Source organism: Callithrix jacchus, chromosome 7, assembly GCF_049354715.1.
Source record: "Callithrix jacchus isolate 240 chromosome 7, calJac240_pri, whole genome shotgun sequence".
NCBI classification, from domain to species: domain Eukaryota; kingdom Metazoa; phylum Chordata; class Mammalia; order Primates; family Cebidae; genus Callithrix; species Callithrix jacchus.
In genome coordinates, this window is record NC_133508.1 from 111,619,796 (window position 1) to 111,637,489 (window position 17,694).

At 35.4% G+C, this 17,694-nt stretch overlaps 1 protein-coding gene across 2 annotated transcripts in view; it reads left to right on the top strand.

Moving 5' to 3' along the window:
• Positions 1–17,694, top strand: part of TNNI3K (TNNI3 interacting kinase) — a 307,038-nt gene that overhangs the window by 116,282 nt on the left and 173,062 nt on the right. The window contains 6 exon segments of one of the 2 annotated variants that reach the window (NM_001204802.2): positions 2,105–2,199; positions 2,794–2,943; positions 15,695–15,781; positions 16,341–16,397; positions 17,357–17,449; positions 17,540–17,597. In NM_001204802.2, the coding sequence (NP_001191731.2) occupies positions 2,105–2,199; positions 2,794–2,943; positions 15,695–15,781; positions 16,341–16,397; positions 17,357–17,449; positions 17,540–17,597 (540 nt within the window). 2 annotated transcript variants of the gene reach the window in all.

Genomic DNA, 17,694 nt, shown 5'->3' on the forward strand with positions numbered 1-17,694 from the left:
GTGGTTTTCATATGTATATACACACACACACATATATATACAAATGTATATGTGTATATATGTACACATATACACAAAGAAGTACACATATACACACACACATATATATAAATATATTACATATACACACATATATAAATATATTACATATATATGTATATATATTCAGAACTGATTTTCTGTAAGTAGTTTCTTTGAAAAAGAGCAATGAATCAATATTAAATGTGTACTATTATGGGTCATATTATATTGCAAATAGTTAATGATGCTATGATATATTGCACTGAGATGGTAGTTTTTTTATTCACTCCATTATTCAAGAAAGTGTTGTTAAAGACCTACCTTGTATTGGTGCTACTGGGTACATTAAGATGACAGGATTCTTGCCATCCTTAAAGGATCCCTATTGTAAGGTATCAAGGGAAACAAAGATGTATCCAGTACAGTATCACAGTGTGATGAGCACTGTGAGATTAAAATTACAAAGAAGCAGAGGGGTCAGCAATGAATTCATTAGAATGCTTCATATTTAGTTTAATTGGAAGAAAAAAAGAATGGTATTTCATGAAAGAAAAATGACTTAGGCAAGGCCATCCCAGGAAGAGGAAGTGTTAAGACCCAGTGAACCAAGTCCCTGTGCCCTTCCTTTAGCCATCATTTAGGTGTGGCCTATTACATACCTCATATCTCTTCATGATTTTAAGGTAGAGTATTGTTAGTAAACAAGTGATAGCAGAAGCAGAGGTATGAGGGAAACTACAAGAAAAGAACATTTATGAGAATTACTAATCAAAAAGTTTAATCCAGTAGTCATTTACTAGACATGCTAATTTCATACAAAATTTTTTTATCTATGCATCTTAGCTTTCCCAGTAAACAGTAGAAATCAGAATTTCAAATAAGTGTCTCAACAAATCTACTTGTAAATTTATCTATAAAAAATCTTATTTCCTTGCATCTTGAAATGTATTAATTTTTCTACAAATACTTTCTCACAACTGGAAAGAGCTGATAATGAAAGGTCTTCTACAGTTTGTAATGTGATTCTATAAGCATTAATTCACTTGAAATTTCAGCAACAATTTGGCAAATTAAGAAGGCATTTTCTATCATTATTTTATAGATGGTAAAACTAAAACTCATAGAGATCAAAGAACTTGTCCAAGATCCTCTGGTTTTGTGTGGCAGAACTTTGGATTTTGAGTGCACAGCAAATGCTCCTTCAGTAAAATGAAAGCTCTGAGATCTTACCCTCTGGTCAAGGAAGTGTTTGGAGAGACAGTAGATGGTTTTACCAGGAATCATTTCAGACCAAGACCTGACTTTGACTAAAACTCTGAGAACCCTTCTGAATTTCTCATTCGATAGTCTTGCAGAACAGTTCCTATGTCCTGCAGCTAAAAATGCCTGGAATTCTTGCATCTTATCTCCTTCTTTTCTCCTTATATGAAAAATAACAAATATCCTAGAGAACATTTGATTAAAAAAAATTTTTTTTAAAGGTCCAGATGTGAGAATATTTAGGATTTTCTCACCATATATCCACATTTTTATTTAGCCTTTACAGATGGTGCTGGTTTGTTTTTTATCACCTCCTGCCTTCTCTGTGTCTTTGGCTCTCTTATACACATGTGAGCATCTAGAATGCCTGGCTTAATCAGGGCTGCATTTGTTTGTTAGGGCTGCCATAAACAAAATACCACAGAATGAGTGGTTTAAGCAACAGAAGTTATCGTCTCACAGTTCTGGAAGCTAGAAGTCCAAGGTCAAGGTGTCAACAGGTTTGGCTTCTCCTGAGGCCCCTTTTCTTGGCTTGCAGATGGTTGCCTTCTTGCTGTGTCTTCACATGGCTGCTTCTCTATGTCATCTGTGTCTTAATCCCAGATTCTTCGTATAAGGACGTCAGTCATATTGGATTAGGCCCCACCCTAATGACCTATTTTAACTTAGGTACCTCTTTAAAGACACTGTCCCTAAATACAGTCTCACTGTCAGGTTATCAGGGGTTATAACTTCAATGTATGATTTTTCGAGGTGTGAAAGAGAGGGCACAATTTAGTCCATAACAAGAGCCTTCTATCTTTCTTGCTTTATGTTTTTTCAGTGCTTGTACCTATGGCAAGAGCATTGACCTAGTCAAGTTTCTTCTTGATCAGAATGTCATAAACATCAACCACCAAGGAAGGGATGGGCACACTGGTAAGACTGTGGTGAAAATGTCACTAGTTCTGGATGCTTATCAGTGCTTAAGGATAATGGTATACAAAGGGGTGTGGGGGCATTGAGAGAGCTCAACTCTAGTGGGAAAGGGTATTTATCAACTGACATCATTTAGAATTGACAACGACTGACAGACTTTTTGGTCAATTTTATTATTGTGTTAAATCGTCTATAGTCAGTGCATCTTCTTATGGCCTTCACTAGGGACAGACTGACCACACTGCTCTGCCCCTTGATTTGGTGATCGAGAAAAATACCTGTGTTGAGTCTTTGTTCATTTACTTGTGTAAAGATACTAACATTTGTTCTTGGTAATTACAATAGATGTAGAAATACTATAATTGTAGTGAGGAAAAGACAGTCTCTGTAGAAGACTGAGTACAATAGAATACCCATTTTGCTTAAAGTAATGTCTTGTTTGGTTAATAATAAAATTAGTTCTTTATCAAAGAAATAAATCCTTACTTTATGCCTTTGCAAATAATGCTATTATGTGGTGATAACTGTCTTTTGAAAATTAGGGTGCAGTTTTTCTTTTTTTTTTCTCCTTTTGTTCTTTCTTTTCTATTATAGGATTACACTCTGCTTGCTACCACGGTCACATTCGCCTTGTTCAGTTCTTACTGGATAATGGAGCTGATATGAATCTAGTGGCTTGTGATCCCAGCAGGTCTAGTGGTGAAAAAGATGAGCAGATGTGTTTGATGTGGGCTTATGAAAAAGGTATATTTTTAATCATCATGTCTCTATGGTGATACATTGAACTGTGTGCATAGATTATGTCAATGCATCAATAATTACTTTGCTTGCATGACTTGTACACTCTCATTTCTTCTGTAGATTTTACTTGAGTTTCTAGGCCCTTGGATCAGAGTTCAATACACTGTAATCAGAAAAGGCAACTCCTAGGCTGCAGATGAGCCAATGGCATTCTCAGTATTGGGACTTTGAAAAGAGAAAAGTAACATTTCTAGCTACCAGAGAAATAAAATTGTGATGGCTAATGATAGTAGAGTGGGCTCAGTGCTGGTCTTTATCTCTTATATGGGGGAATTTTCACGTGGATTCAAATTTTTAAGAAAGAAATAAGTACAAGAGGGGAAAAAAGAAATATTTGTCAGATCTAACCCTGCTGACAATGCTTGTGCCAGAAAAATGTGAGGGAGCCAAGTATAAACTTATTGGAATACAAACTTAATTGCTTAAGTATAAACTTATCTAAGGTCAAAGTGGTGAAAGCTTGAGATCTGGTATAAGAACAACTGGGTTTAAATCAAGCCATATTATTTGATCTTGTACAAATAATTTATGATTTCTGAGCTTCACTTTCTTCATTTGAAAAATAAGGATTATAACTTCTACTTCACAAGATTGTAAATATTAAATGAGATAATATAAGCAAATTGCTTAGAACAGTGGCTGACACAAAATAAATTCTAAGTAATTGGTATTTTAGTGTGATAGCAGTGGTACTAGCAGTAACTCAGAAATAAAGATGCTTGATAACAAATTCGTCATTTCAAATTCTTCACAAGTCCCTTTCACCATCTCAATAACTGAAGATATTGAGATGGTGAAAAGGCATCTTTGTAATTGTTTTTGAGATATACTTGCCTCATAAGTGAGCTCTCTATACACACACACTCCTAAGGAGTTTAGATTTTTAGGTGATATGAAAGAGTATATATTGTCTTTGAAATTGTAGGTTATAATTGAATACTATAAAAATATACTAGATTTTAAAGGCACATTTTAATGATTATTTTAACTTTTGATGACTGCATTGTCTCTTAAGGATATCAACATATTTAAAGAACCATAGTTATCTTTTTAAATACTAGAATTCTAAAAGACTATACTGAAAATAGCAAATATTAACGTGTAAGATTTCCTAGCCTACTAAGTTGATTATAAAGGTTTTCTGACTAAAGTGGAATATGGAAATCCATCAATGAAAGGAGAAATGTAGTCTGATGGATGGAAATGAAGAACTGTTGTAAGCATGCAGTAAGCACATAGACAAGGAGAAGGAAAAATATACAGGTCTGAAGACTGCTAATGGAAAAATGATAGGGGACTTACTTTAATAAATACAAGTGAACAGACAGGATATTAAGTAATGAGTTAGATATAGGCCTACTATATTTTGTGTGGGCTTTCACTTTTTGGCTTTTCATTTGAATATTGTATAAATACAAACATATACTTTTGCACATATTGTAACCATATAGGTCAATGAATTTCACAGATTGAACTCACCCAGCACTCAAAAGAAGAAACTGAACATAACAAGTCCCTTAAAAGCCCCATTGACATTCTCTTGTAATCTCTCCCTTAAGTGATCTACCAATCACTGCCTTCTTGCAGCATAGTTGTTTTGCCACTTTCTGCACTTTATATAAATGGAATGCTATGGTATGTACTTTTTTGGGTGTGGCTCTTTTCAGCCAACAATATGTGAGATTCATTAACATTGTTGTAGGCAGTTGTAGATTGGTCATTTTTATTGTTTAGTATGTTTTGTGACTAGATCACAGTATTTTAATTCATTCTGTTCATGAGCATTTGGATAATTTTCAATTTGGAGCTATTAAGAGTACTGTGTTATGAACATGCATATACATAGATATATGTCTTTTGTTTAACATATGTTTGTGTTTCTATTAGATATAAAGGTGTTCTGCTTTATATTTAAAAAGTAGGTAGTTCTACATCTGAATATCATTTGGAAAATCTTTAATTTTCTGAAGTCTCAGGAGGCCTTACTAAATTCTATCTACTCCACACATTGCATTTATTCGAGTGATTCGCAGTGTCTCTCAAGAAATGTGAGCTTCAGTGTAAGACTGTTTACAAAGCATTAGTCTTCCGGAAGGCAGCTCAGAAATTGCTGCTGCAGCCATCTCTTCACAGGGATTGACTTTGTTTGTTTTTAGTTGATTGAGAGTGATAGTTGAAAACTGGCTTTACTTTTATTTTTTGTGGAATTCCACACTTTTATGAAACAATGAATCATTCTGTAAGCTTCTAAGATTTCCTATGAAATGTAAACAAAGATCTTTTACCTTAGAGGACTTGCCCATTGGCCCCTGCAACATATGCCATATTTGTCACCGTATTTGTTCAAACTAATGTGCCAGGCATGAGTGTTGCATTCCTTTATTACTATGAATTTTAACAAATTGAATGTTGTTGCTCAGAAGACAGATGGATGTTTTGCATATGTTCTAGGGCAAAGCAAGTCAGACAACAAAATGAAATTGTTGCTATTTTTCCTCTTCCTGAAAAAAATGTTGCATTGTTTTCATGTGTTCAGGAAGAATTGAAGTGGCCTTGTTAATATTGTCAGCAGTGTACCTGTCCCTGTTTCCTTTGAATAAAGAAGTGCTTCCCTGTCTCCATGGAGAGGAAGTTACTAAATTAGTTGATATGGTATACTAAGGAATTCCCTGAGCAATTTGGAGGTAAAGTTGAGGAAGGACTAAAAACTCTACTTGATATGGTTTAGAATGGCTCTCTCATGATTTACTATGTACCCCATACTATCCCAGGAGAGATAAACAAGAAGGGAGCTTCACAATCAAGGGTGTTATCTGAATAGGTATACTTCTGGATCTGTCCAATTTGAATAGTTCATCATAGTCTAATCTCTCAACAGAAAACTGTGGAGTCTTTCTCAGCAGCACCTGTTTCTGTCTGAAATTTTTCATCTGACCCAAGCTAAATTTAACTGACCTTTTTTCTACTTTTCTGATATGTCACATGAAAGTGTGATTTGGAGTTCTGGAAGAGTTATGTATTCTCCTTTGGAATAATTTCAGAAAAGGGTTTACTCACTATGGTTCCTTATGGAATCAGATATAAAGAATGCTTTCTATTTGCATAGCCCTTTTAACCTAAAGATATCAAAATCAATCTTGAAAATAATTTTCCTGGCGACCTTGATTCTACACAGAAGCCTACTGTTTAAAGTTTCAATATTTATCTGCCAGACTGCTTAGAATTCCAATTTTACAGTATTTAGAGTGATTCCCCTCCCCATCCCCCCTTCTTCGTTTCTACTATGCCATCTGAAAGAGTAGCAATAGCTGTCTCACTCACTTGAATTTGTTCTGCCCTTTACCTGTGGTACAAAGGACCTGTATGAATCGATTTAAATTGGTCAGAAGGAATAGCCAGCAGCCTGCTTATGTTCAAATCCTCTGCCCTAATCACCAGTATGGAAAACCCATTGAAAAGACCTACACATAATCTTACATCCATTGCATTAAAGATGAAACTGCCGAATTGAAAAGATCTCAGCCAATTAGAATTGAACACATACCTCAGTAGTGTGTCTGGCAGTTAGATTTGAAAAGGCTCCCTTTGACAAAGAAAAGCATCCTTTATGTCAGGCTGTTTAGGGTCAGAAAATAACCCAAACTAGAAACAGAACTAAAACCTTCTTATTCGCTTCAGTACTGACACCAGTTAAAGTAATATACAGAGGCTCCTATCACAATATCTAATTACCCAGAATACAATATTTGTGTACAGCAAAGACAGCTAATTCATAGTGGCAGGGAGCTGGAGGTGGAGAATTAGTGAGTAAGTGAGCAAAAACAATAAAAATCAAGGCTCCTGTACCATGATATATACTTTGTTCATTCCTTTTGACAAGTGTAGTATTGTGTGAATTATTTATAGTAAATGGACTATGGTGTGGTCTCTAAAAGTAATGAAATCTTACAGTCACGAGTTTCTACAGTTTTTAGACATTAAAAAAAAACATAGATGAGGTGGGAGAGGAGTGCAAGTAACAAGAGATAGACTCATTAAATTATTTGACAAATTTTCACCAATGGATTATAAACTCCCAGGCTTTTTCTATATTGAATTCCTATCTATTTGAAGTTCAGTAACTTAGTTTAGTGATACTAGTTTAGCGTGCAAGCATGGATTGGGATAAGGAATCCATGTGTGACTTTTTGTTTTTGTTTAGTTGCTCTCTTTTAAAAAATGAGTAAAATAATTTCGACTGTCATTAGAATGAAAAGAACCTTCATCATTGTAGTGAGAAAACACAGAAAAAATGTTTTTGAAATATAATAATTATAAAAATTCATATACTTAAAATGAATAGTAAAAGAGAACTTACATTCACTAAGCATCTCTTACATATCCATATATATGTATATATAATTTAATCAAAATGCCCCTTTAAATTGGTATTATCTTTATTTTATACATAAATAGATTAAGACTTAGGGCTGTTAAGTCACACTTGCCCAATCCCTGCAGCCGCTGAGCAGAGAGATAGTACCAAACAAGGAGTCTGTCTTATTGTAGAATTCAAGCTCTTACCAACACACTGTAAAATTAGATCTAAGCCCAAACTCCATCCTTATTATTTAATCACCTTGGGCAAGTTCTTTAACCTCTTTCAGCATTTACCCTCAAATTCAAAATGAGGATATTAATAACCACTTTACAGAATTCTGATGAGGTTTACGGATAAGATTTAAGTGCTTGGCACATAACAGATTCTCAGTGAGAATGGCAGTAGCTATTATTGCTAAGTGCAGAGCAGAGATTCAGTCAAATCCACATACCTCCCAAATTTCACGGTCTTTCCTAATTTATAACATGCTTTATTGTACAGTTAGAAATTATGATATATTAGGATAATAGGCATCCGCTCTAAACTCACTAATGAAGGGCTTATATTCCTGCCAAACACCTCTGGACAATCCCTGCATCTATAAAACATGTGTTGTTTTGTTATATTGATATTTCTTATTTATGGCTCAAGTTATACCATTAATTTTAAGCCTCAGAGTGAAGCAAAATCAAGGAGAATTTGAAAATAACTAATCAAAATATTATGAAAGTAATCCAAAGACATTATTCTAATATGCATAGTCGCATGCAAATATATAAAACAATATTTTAAAACTATAGCACAAATTTGCGAGCCTCTTTCCTGCAGCAGGGTTTTTCTCCATAGTCAAGGTGGAATGTCAAAGAATTTGTAATCATATTTTCAAGCTACCACACCAACTGACTGCTGGATTTCTTTGCTTGGATATCTGAGGACCCTGCAAAACTCAGTAAGTCCAAAATTGAACTTAACATCTTTTTGTGTCCTTATCATTCTGTTTCTTCTACTATGTATTCTTTATTCAATCAGCCATTTAATGGTATTAGCATCCACTTAGTCACTTAGGTCAGAAATCTTGAATGATGCTTGATTACTTTTTACTCCTCAACTTCTCCTCCCACCACACATCCTATCCATTCAATAGAAAAGTCTTCCTTATTTTGCTTAATAAGTACATTTTTAATCCATCCTTTTTACTTTTTTTCATTATCACTATTTTAGTTCAGATTCTTATAATACTTCTGATCCATTCCTCGTAGCTGCCCTTTTTTGTCCTCAGTATTTTAAAATTTATTTTCCAACTATAGACTGAGAGATATATTCAAGGTGCAAATAAGGCCATATTATTCCCCAGTTTAAAACCTTTCTCTGACATTCCATCACCCATGAGAAAAAGGCTCTGCTTGATATCATAACATACAAAGACTTTCCTGTCCTGTGTACTTCCTGCTTCTTGAACCTCATGTCCTCTTTCTCCTGTTACATGGACAACCCCGCATGCCACACCATCGTTATATTCACTAGATCACCAACATTCACTCAGTGTGCATTCTGTGTCACGCATGTTCTAAGCACTTCACATTTATTAACCTATCAAATCCACATAATAACCTGGTGAGGCAGTGTCAATTCACGTAGCAGTAGTAGTATAAAACTGCTCATTCTTCTCTATACATATCATGTTATTTCATGTTTCCAAGACTTTTCTCATGGCAGTTCAATCTCCCTCTACATCCATTCTGTCCTCTCCATGTCACCTCATTGTTTAAATTTCTGATTGCCACTTGGTCTTCAAGACTTAGTTTATGGAAGTCTCCTCGTCTTCTTGAAGATTTCTGGAAAGTCTTCCCTGACATTCCAGCCTAGCACACACATCTTTTCTTTATATTTTACTTTATATATGTGCATATCTCTATCTCTGTGTTTACCACTTCATACTGAAACACTCTCTCCTCTTACCAAATTAAAAGCTTCTTAAGAGCAAGCATTTGGGCCATTAGTTCATTGTCTCCCAAAAACTTGAATACAGTGAATGACTCCAGTACATGCTAGTTGAAAGCAATAAGAGAGACAAAAGGAAAATATTTTAGACATAGCATTCTTTTCTATGTCCTACTATATGGCATCTGGAGAGTTGATATTCTCAGAAATACTAAGTACTACTTTTCTGTTGTCTGTGTAGCCATTTCTGTAAATATCATAGGTTTCTTATTAACTGCACATCCTAATATGCAAATAAATAGGAAAAAAATGTTTTAAAGAATGTTCTAAAGCTCTTCTTTTTATGCATAGGAACAGCAAAAATTTTCTTCTGACTGGAATGCTTTTCTCCTCCCTTTTTGATTAATCAATTTGTCCTCATCTTTCAAGTTGAGCTTGAAAGACAGTCTTAACTCTCCTGACCTTTCCAGATTTTTGTAAGATTCACCATTATACACGTTCACATCATGTATCTTTTCTTCTTAGAAGTTGTCTAAATAAAATTTGATTAAAATATTTATATAATTTTTTTCCACTTGATAGCATTGATTATAAGAGTAAATAACATTTCTATTTCACCACTCTCTCTCATACTTAGTACCATTGATTTGTTCAAGAGAAATTCATTGGCAGCTTAATAATATGTGACAGACACTGTACTAGGAACTAAGTTCCTAGTGATAGGATCAGTAAGACAGATAATGTCTCCCTGATCTTAGGAAGTTTGCATTTCTAGCTTGAAGACACAGGCTGCAAGCAAGAAAACAGGTAGAAAATACGGGTTAACAATAAGTGCTATGACTGAAATAAAAAGGAAATGAAATGATGAACACAAAGTTCAAGGATACTCTCTAAAACTGAGTAATCATGGAAGGGGAAAGCCTCTCAGGGAAGATGTTATTGGAGCTGGCCCCTCATTGGTGCACAATGAATGTTTGAAGTAGGAAAGGAAAAAGAAAATAAAAAACAGAATGAGAAAAAGACAAAAAAGAAGGATAGCTAATAATTTAGTTTGTGTATAAAAATCTCTTGGCAAAATCATTCTTCATGCCTGTGGATCCTTCTCTTAAGGTAAAGGATTAGTGACATCCCTACTGGAGCCTGGTGATTAAGGGACAAGAGTAATTGGTCAAAGGGGATGTGAGTTCCCTCTCTGTGATATAAAATTAGGACATCTTTCATATTTAAGTGATGGGAAGACATAGCAAATCAGCAACTTTTGTTACCTCTGATCTAATAATGAACAGTGTATGGGACCAGCATGGTCAGGAGGAAGAGGAGCCATTGAAGGGCAATTGTCATAAGCCATCCTCTGATTCCACTTTTCAATGCTCTGGAAAGTGAGTTTTTAACTTAATGGGAAGGGAATATATTAAAATATTGAACAAAGCCTCATGTATAATTACTGTGAAAGCTTTATTATTTGGGCCAGGTATAAAGCAAGGCCCAGGCTGCTCCTTTGATGACTTGGGCATATGAGACATATGAGGTCAATGATAATTCCTTCTGTAACTGAGACTAAATCTCCATGTTTTCTCCACAGCCGTGAACCCAAAAGACCTCTGAGTCACCAAATCATGGAGCTCTTAGTACTGGTGTCATTTACCACTAATCTCCAGATCTAGTTCTTAAAATGTTCTCATAGCAAGAGATTAGAATCAGCTTTCATTGTTTTTAAGTTAAAATAGTGGGAAACAGAAAGTCAACCTTCGAGAGAGATAAATTGTACTTCCCTTCTTAAATAATGATAAGGCATCTGTTGTATATATGACCATGATTTAGATATTACACTATTTTTGTAATAGTCTCTTGGATTGACTTGTCATCTTAAACAAAACCTAGGTTTTAAAATAATTTAAGAAAGTTAAATTTAAAAATTTAAGAAAGTTAAAGTTTAAAATATTAAGAAAGTTGAAAGCAAAGAGAATTTAAGAGGGAGAGAAATCACACCAAATATAAGAAATAAAGAAACACAAGTAGAGAAATTACAGGGAAGACACTAAATTTGGAGAACACACATAGGACTGGAAGAGTGAGGAACAGGAAATAAAAGAGATTTCAAGCTGGGAGAAGAATCTCATTTGCCAAAACCCTCTGGTGCTCCAGTGAATAATACTCTGAAAGTGCAGATTGTCATTAGAGCTGCATTAGGCTAATAACATAGCAACCTCCTATTTTGGTAAAATGCTTGGGTGTAGATAGTAAATTCTTAGATATAGGAAAACATTTTATTTAATTAGTGGAAGTTTGATTATCTCTGGAGGTATTCCATTAGTGTGCTTTGGTTATCTGTGTGTATCCATTATCAGGAGTTTGGCTTAACAAGGCCATTTAGTGAGTTCCATTAAGGTTTATTTTTCTGCTTAACTCCTTGTGGCCAAGCATCCAGGACCTGGGCTTTACTGGATTTCAGGTTTCTTTGCATGTACTTTAGTGGCTTGTCAGAGCAGTTCTAGTCATGGAAAATTTCCCATACGTGGGTGCCTTAGCCCACAGTTAGCAGGAGGTGGGAAATCAAGCGGAGATGCCTTCCAGAGCTGAGGGGGCCTCTTGGCATTTCCCTGGCAGCCTCATGCTTATCATCAGCCAGAACCCAGGCACTCATTAGGCTCTTGATGAAAAGCATCCCAAAGAAAATGCCAGCAAATTGTGCCACTGTGCTGGCAGGAAATGAAAACTGCTCAAAGCAAATGGAGCCAAGAGAGCTGTTGAAATGAAAGGTAACATCAAGGGTGTGATCACTAACGCACACAGGCGTTCAGGATTCAGGATGCAACTTTCTGCTTCACTGGGGAAAGCATGAGGCCCTCTCATCTGTCAGCCAATATCAGTTCTACAGTGGGGCTGAGATAGACTGGAAGGTGGGCTCTGTGAATTAGCTTTGTCGTGCTTGGGTAAATGCTAGGGGTTTGGGTTGTTTTTATTCCCCCAAGAAGTCTCTCCTAGGAAAAACAGAAATAAGACAAAGTTTTTGTTTTTGTGTTTTTCCTAGGTCCAAACACTTAAAGACCAAAGAAGGTAAAAGGAAGATTCCAAAAGCACTATAGGTCCTATTAAAGTGGGATCAGAAGTGTGGAGGGCAGAAAAAAAATAAAATAAATAAAAAAAACGAAAACAAAAACCAACTCAGAATCTGAATTTTGAAAGGAACAGATGAGGGGTGTTATTATTATTATTACTATTATTATTTTAGAGACAGGGTTATCTCCCAGGTCTAGCCCAGGCTAGAGTAGAATGGTGTGATCATAGCTCACTACAATCTTGAACTCCTAGATTCAAGTGATTTTCCCACCTCAGTTTCCCCAATAGCTGGGATGACAGGCAGATGCTACCATGCCCCACTAAGTTTTTAAAAAACTTTTTGTAGAGATGGGGGTCATGCTATGTTTCCCAGTCTGATCTTGAACTCCTGGCCTCAAACAATCCCCCCACCTCAGCCCCACAAAACACTGGGATTACAGGTGTGAGTCAAGGAAACTTGGCCAAATTGTAATTCCAAAGGAACTTTTGGTCAGTAGTACTACTTTTATCCTGAGGTTAAAATGGCCACAGAAGCAAGAAAAGGAAATGCTCAACAGCAGGTAGCACCAACACGCAAGCAAGGCACAGGCACACTGAAATCTTCATGAAACTGCATGTGGTAGCAAGTAATGCCCCCCAGAGATGTTTAGGTCCTGTTCACTGAAACTGTAAGTAGGCTGCCTTACTTGGGGAATAATCAAGATTGTTATTTAGCTGACTTTAAGAGACAGATTATCCTGGATTATTCCAGTGGGCTCATTGTAATATGGAAAAGGAGGGCAGAAGCAGAGGTCAGAATAATAGGATATGAGGATTAAGCCAATCATGGCTGGCTTTGAAGCTATACGAAGGGGGCTACAAGCCAAGGAATGTGGTTGGCCTCTAAAAGTTGGAAAAGTCAAGGAAACTGGTTGTCTCCTAAGGCCTCTAGAAAGAAATACAGCCCCTCTAACACCTTAATTTCAGCTCAGAAAACCCCACGTTGGACTTTTGACCTCCAGAACTATATGATAATAAATATGTATCCTTCGAGCCACTATGTTTGTTGTAACTAACGATAGCAGCAATAGAAAATGAATACGCTGGTATTTAGAAGATTCACCTGAAGTTCCAAAAAGGAGTTTCCGAGTTCATCTACAATTCTTGGGGCAAAAAGCAAAGAGAAAAAGCAGTGAGAAGACCCAAAAGCAGTGAAACACAAAATTGATATGTTAGAACTGTAAGGCATATTACATACATCATCTTAGTTAAACTTTACAACAATCTTACAAGGAGGAATTATCATTTCTTATCCATAGATGAGGATCTTTTAAAAAAGTAAAACAAATCATATCCTTTAACTAACTAAATTCCTTCAGTGGCTCCCCATCTCACTTACCCTACACAAAAATCTGAACTCCTTATCCTCACCTGTAAAGCTCTACATAAGTTATAGTCAAAGTGGAGATTACCTACGAGCATCACCTGGGACCTTGTTAGAAACGCAACACTCATCTGCTACTACAGTCTTTTTCAATCATAATCTCTTGGGACAGGGCTTAGGAATCTGAACTTTCACTCCAAGTGATTCTTACACATAGTAAAAGTTTGAGATGCACTAGTCCACATGAAGTACACTTGCCTACCTCTCCAACCAAATCTGATACCACTCTCATCCTTGCTTGTGATACTCCAGCCGTACTGGCCTTCTTTTGTTTTCTAAGCATATGTTTGCTCCCATCTTGGTACTACCACATTTTCTATTCTCTCTGCCTATTAGGTGCTTCTCCTAGAAATTTGTTTGTTGGTTAATATCCTGAATGTCTTAAGGTTTCCTTGATCGTGAGCTCACTTGAGTCCAAAGAAAGAATACTAATGGGACTGCCCCCCCGCCGTGTTATTTCATTGTAAGTTATGCCTATGATTCGAGAAAAATCAGATATCCACCAGTCATGAATAGAAAGCTGGAGAGGATAAGAAAATGGACGCTAGTTTTTAACTATGTAGATTTCAGTTTTGCTACCAGTTTTAGCAATTATAATTACAATCCTTTTTTTTTCCTTTTTTTTTTTCTCAAAGAATCTTAGACTTGTTACTTTTGGAAAAGCTTTTAGTGCTGGTAAATACCATAATTTTTTCCATCTCATGATCTTGAATGCACTGTTCATTTAAATTTGTTTTGGAAGGGAGGATTTGAAAGGCAAGCAAATCTCAGCATATACCCTCTACATAAGCTAGGTGTATGCTTAACCCAAGTTAACTGCAGATTATTTGTAATGGATAAGTATTTATACTTTTTCAATTCCTTAAGTTTGACAGTTTTACAATGAGCTCTGTTGTTTTCACAAATCCTATGGCAAGATCTTTAAGGTTGACTGTTTTTCCCTTTTATATATCAGCTTCAGGATATTATTTTTATAATTACCACATTAAAATAGTATCAAAGTTTAATTTTATTGGAAAACATTGCTTTTTTCAGAGGAGCATTTGGCATTTTTTATCCTTCACAATTATAAGCCCCTAGTGTAACTAGTAAATCCCAAAATGTTGATGGTGTTATACGATAGAAAAGTATTTCTCATATATGTACGAGTCCAGGGTGGATGGCTTTCTTCCAACGCTTAGAGCTTCAGAGCCTTCTGTGTCTAGTCAGCAAATGGGAAGAGCAGAGAAGGCTCACCTGTTTCTAAATGCATACACCTGGAAGTGACTTTGCTTTTGTTCATATTCCCTTCATGAAAATATGTCACAAGGCCACAGTTGAATGTAAGGTACATAGGAAAATGTCACTGGATGGGCAGCCATTCCCAATGACAAAATCACCCTGTGAAAGAGGAGTATAAATATTGGCAGGCAGCCAGCTGTCTCTGAAAACCTACGTAAATTATCTTAGTACTGCAAAATACTGCAATTCTAAACTAAATGTACTGCTCAATCACAGCAAATACATCTCTTTTTCCTGATGACTATATGTGCTTTTGGCCCTTTTAATTGTGCCCTTATTACATACTCCCACAGTACTTAATATTTCCTTATTTAGAAATTCTCATCATTTTTATGATTATTTGTTTAACTACACTGTAAGCTTCTTAAGGGTAAGACCATAGTCACTTTGTTCACTGTATTACCAGTACCTGTACCCACCAGGGTGCCAAACATAGTGCTTCACATATGGTGGCATTAAGATATTATTTTGAACCAATGAATGAATGATTAAACTAAATTTCTATTGCAATACATTATCTCTTATGATTTGTCCTATGTTGTAAGCTACTTCCAATAAATTTTGGATTTGAGAGTAGGCTAAATAAATTAAAATTTAAGACTCTTTGTTCTTTGTGTCTTTTCATAAAGGGCATGATGCCATTGTTACACTCCTGAAACATTATAAGAGATCGCAGGATGAATTGCCTTGTAATGAATATTCTCAGCCTGGAGGAGGTACTCCTTTTCTTATTCAGTTTTCATTGTTGTATAATATTGTGCCTAAAGGTAAATCTGTGTTTCTGTTACTATCATTCTGCGGCTAGGGAGGAGGGCATAGCCTGTGTCAGATTAGATTTATTTTAAGTAACCTTAGGTCTGGGTGAGGCCGAACATAAAGAAGCCTCCATTTTGGCTATTTTCCAACTCACCAATCTGCAGTTCCTCCAAGTGTTACATTTCCCAGACTGGATGTTTATGAGGCTTGCGCATGACTAGGAAGGCCTGGATAAGCTGAGAGCAGTCGTTTTCCATTTCAGTAATCTATTACAGAATACTCATATCCAGACACAAATTAAATCTGCTAGAGTCTGCTACAACTTGGATTTTCTAAAAAATCTTTTTATGCACTTTCTAAATAAACACTTGTGGTACAATTTCAGCATCCAGAGAAAGATTTTGGCTTTAAGCGATAGTTTTACTTGGTTTCGTCACCTGCTTATTTTTATAATATTGAACTTTTATGTAGAAAAAAGTGATTGCTACTTTCAGCTCCATTATATAATTTGATTTCTAGATGGCGCCTATGTGTCTGTTCCATCCCCCTTGGGGAAGATTAAAAGCATGACAAAAGGTACTTATAATCTGGAGAAATTGTTATATTTGATTACTAAAGGTTAACTATTGCTTAAAACATAACTTTCAATTTTGTTTTACATATAACAAATGATGAATATTTTGCAAGCACAATGAATATTATCAAGAGATAATATCCCTTACCCTTTATCTCCTTTCAGTGCGTGAAGATACAATCACAGTGAAAATTTGACACGGCTATTAAAGAAAGATCAAATTCTCATAGGACTGTTTAGATGTTTCTGTTTTTAATAAAAATGAATTATAAATATTAATATTTGTTTAAGAAGAATTGGGACTAGAAAATATGTATAAAAATACATTATTTTTCAAAATATCCCCAATAAGTAATACTTTGGTACCTTTTTTGAATATATGTTGCACACAGAAATCAATAACATTGGAACAGGAAAGTAAAAAATATGATTCAAATGTAGATTCATATTTAACTATTTGGAATTTGAAGTATTTTAACAGTATTTTTTTTCATTTTGAGTGTTTCCTTAGAATGATTCATATGTTTATTTCCTGTCATTTAATTGGCATCCCTTGGAGGTTAGTTTATGGGTATTTGGCTAAGGCTATTGGAATAGACTGAAGAGAGTTACCAGATCAGAACCTTTATCATGATAGGATATGGACTGGACTCCAGGGTTGCTATGTCATGCAGGCAAGCTGGTTGGTGACCAGATCAGGAATAAACCCTTAGCCCTGGTAACAGAGTGAGTAATCGAGTCATAGAACTAACATTAATTTAGTGCAGAGTGTCAGGGATCATTTGGGTTAATGTTTTAGCATCTTCCAGTAGTCAATTACAGTTGGAAAACAGAACTTAAATGTTACTAGGAAATTATGTTTTTGACTATATATATGTGTATATATATATATGCATGTGTGTATATATATCATATGTGTGTTTTTTACCTTAAAAAATAAAATGACAATTTCTGTTTTCAGAGAAGGCAGATATTCTCCTCCTAAGAGCTGGATTGCCTTCACATTTCCATCTTCAGCTCTCAGAAATTGAGTTTCATGAGATTATCGGATCAGGTAACCTAAAAAAAATCATAATAAAGGTCTGCTTTGGTTGAATGAGCTCAAGTTAATATGTGTTTGTTTATTTATTTTAAACAATTGTAGGTTCTTTTGGGAAAGTATATAAAGGACGATGCAGGAATAAAATAGTGGCTATAAAACGGTAAGCAAACAAATGAAAAAATTCAGCATCCAGGTGGAATTGTGACCTTTGAGAAGCATATGTATGGCAAGCCCCTTGTTTAGATCCATCTGTTTAC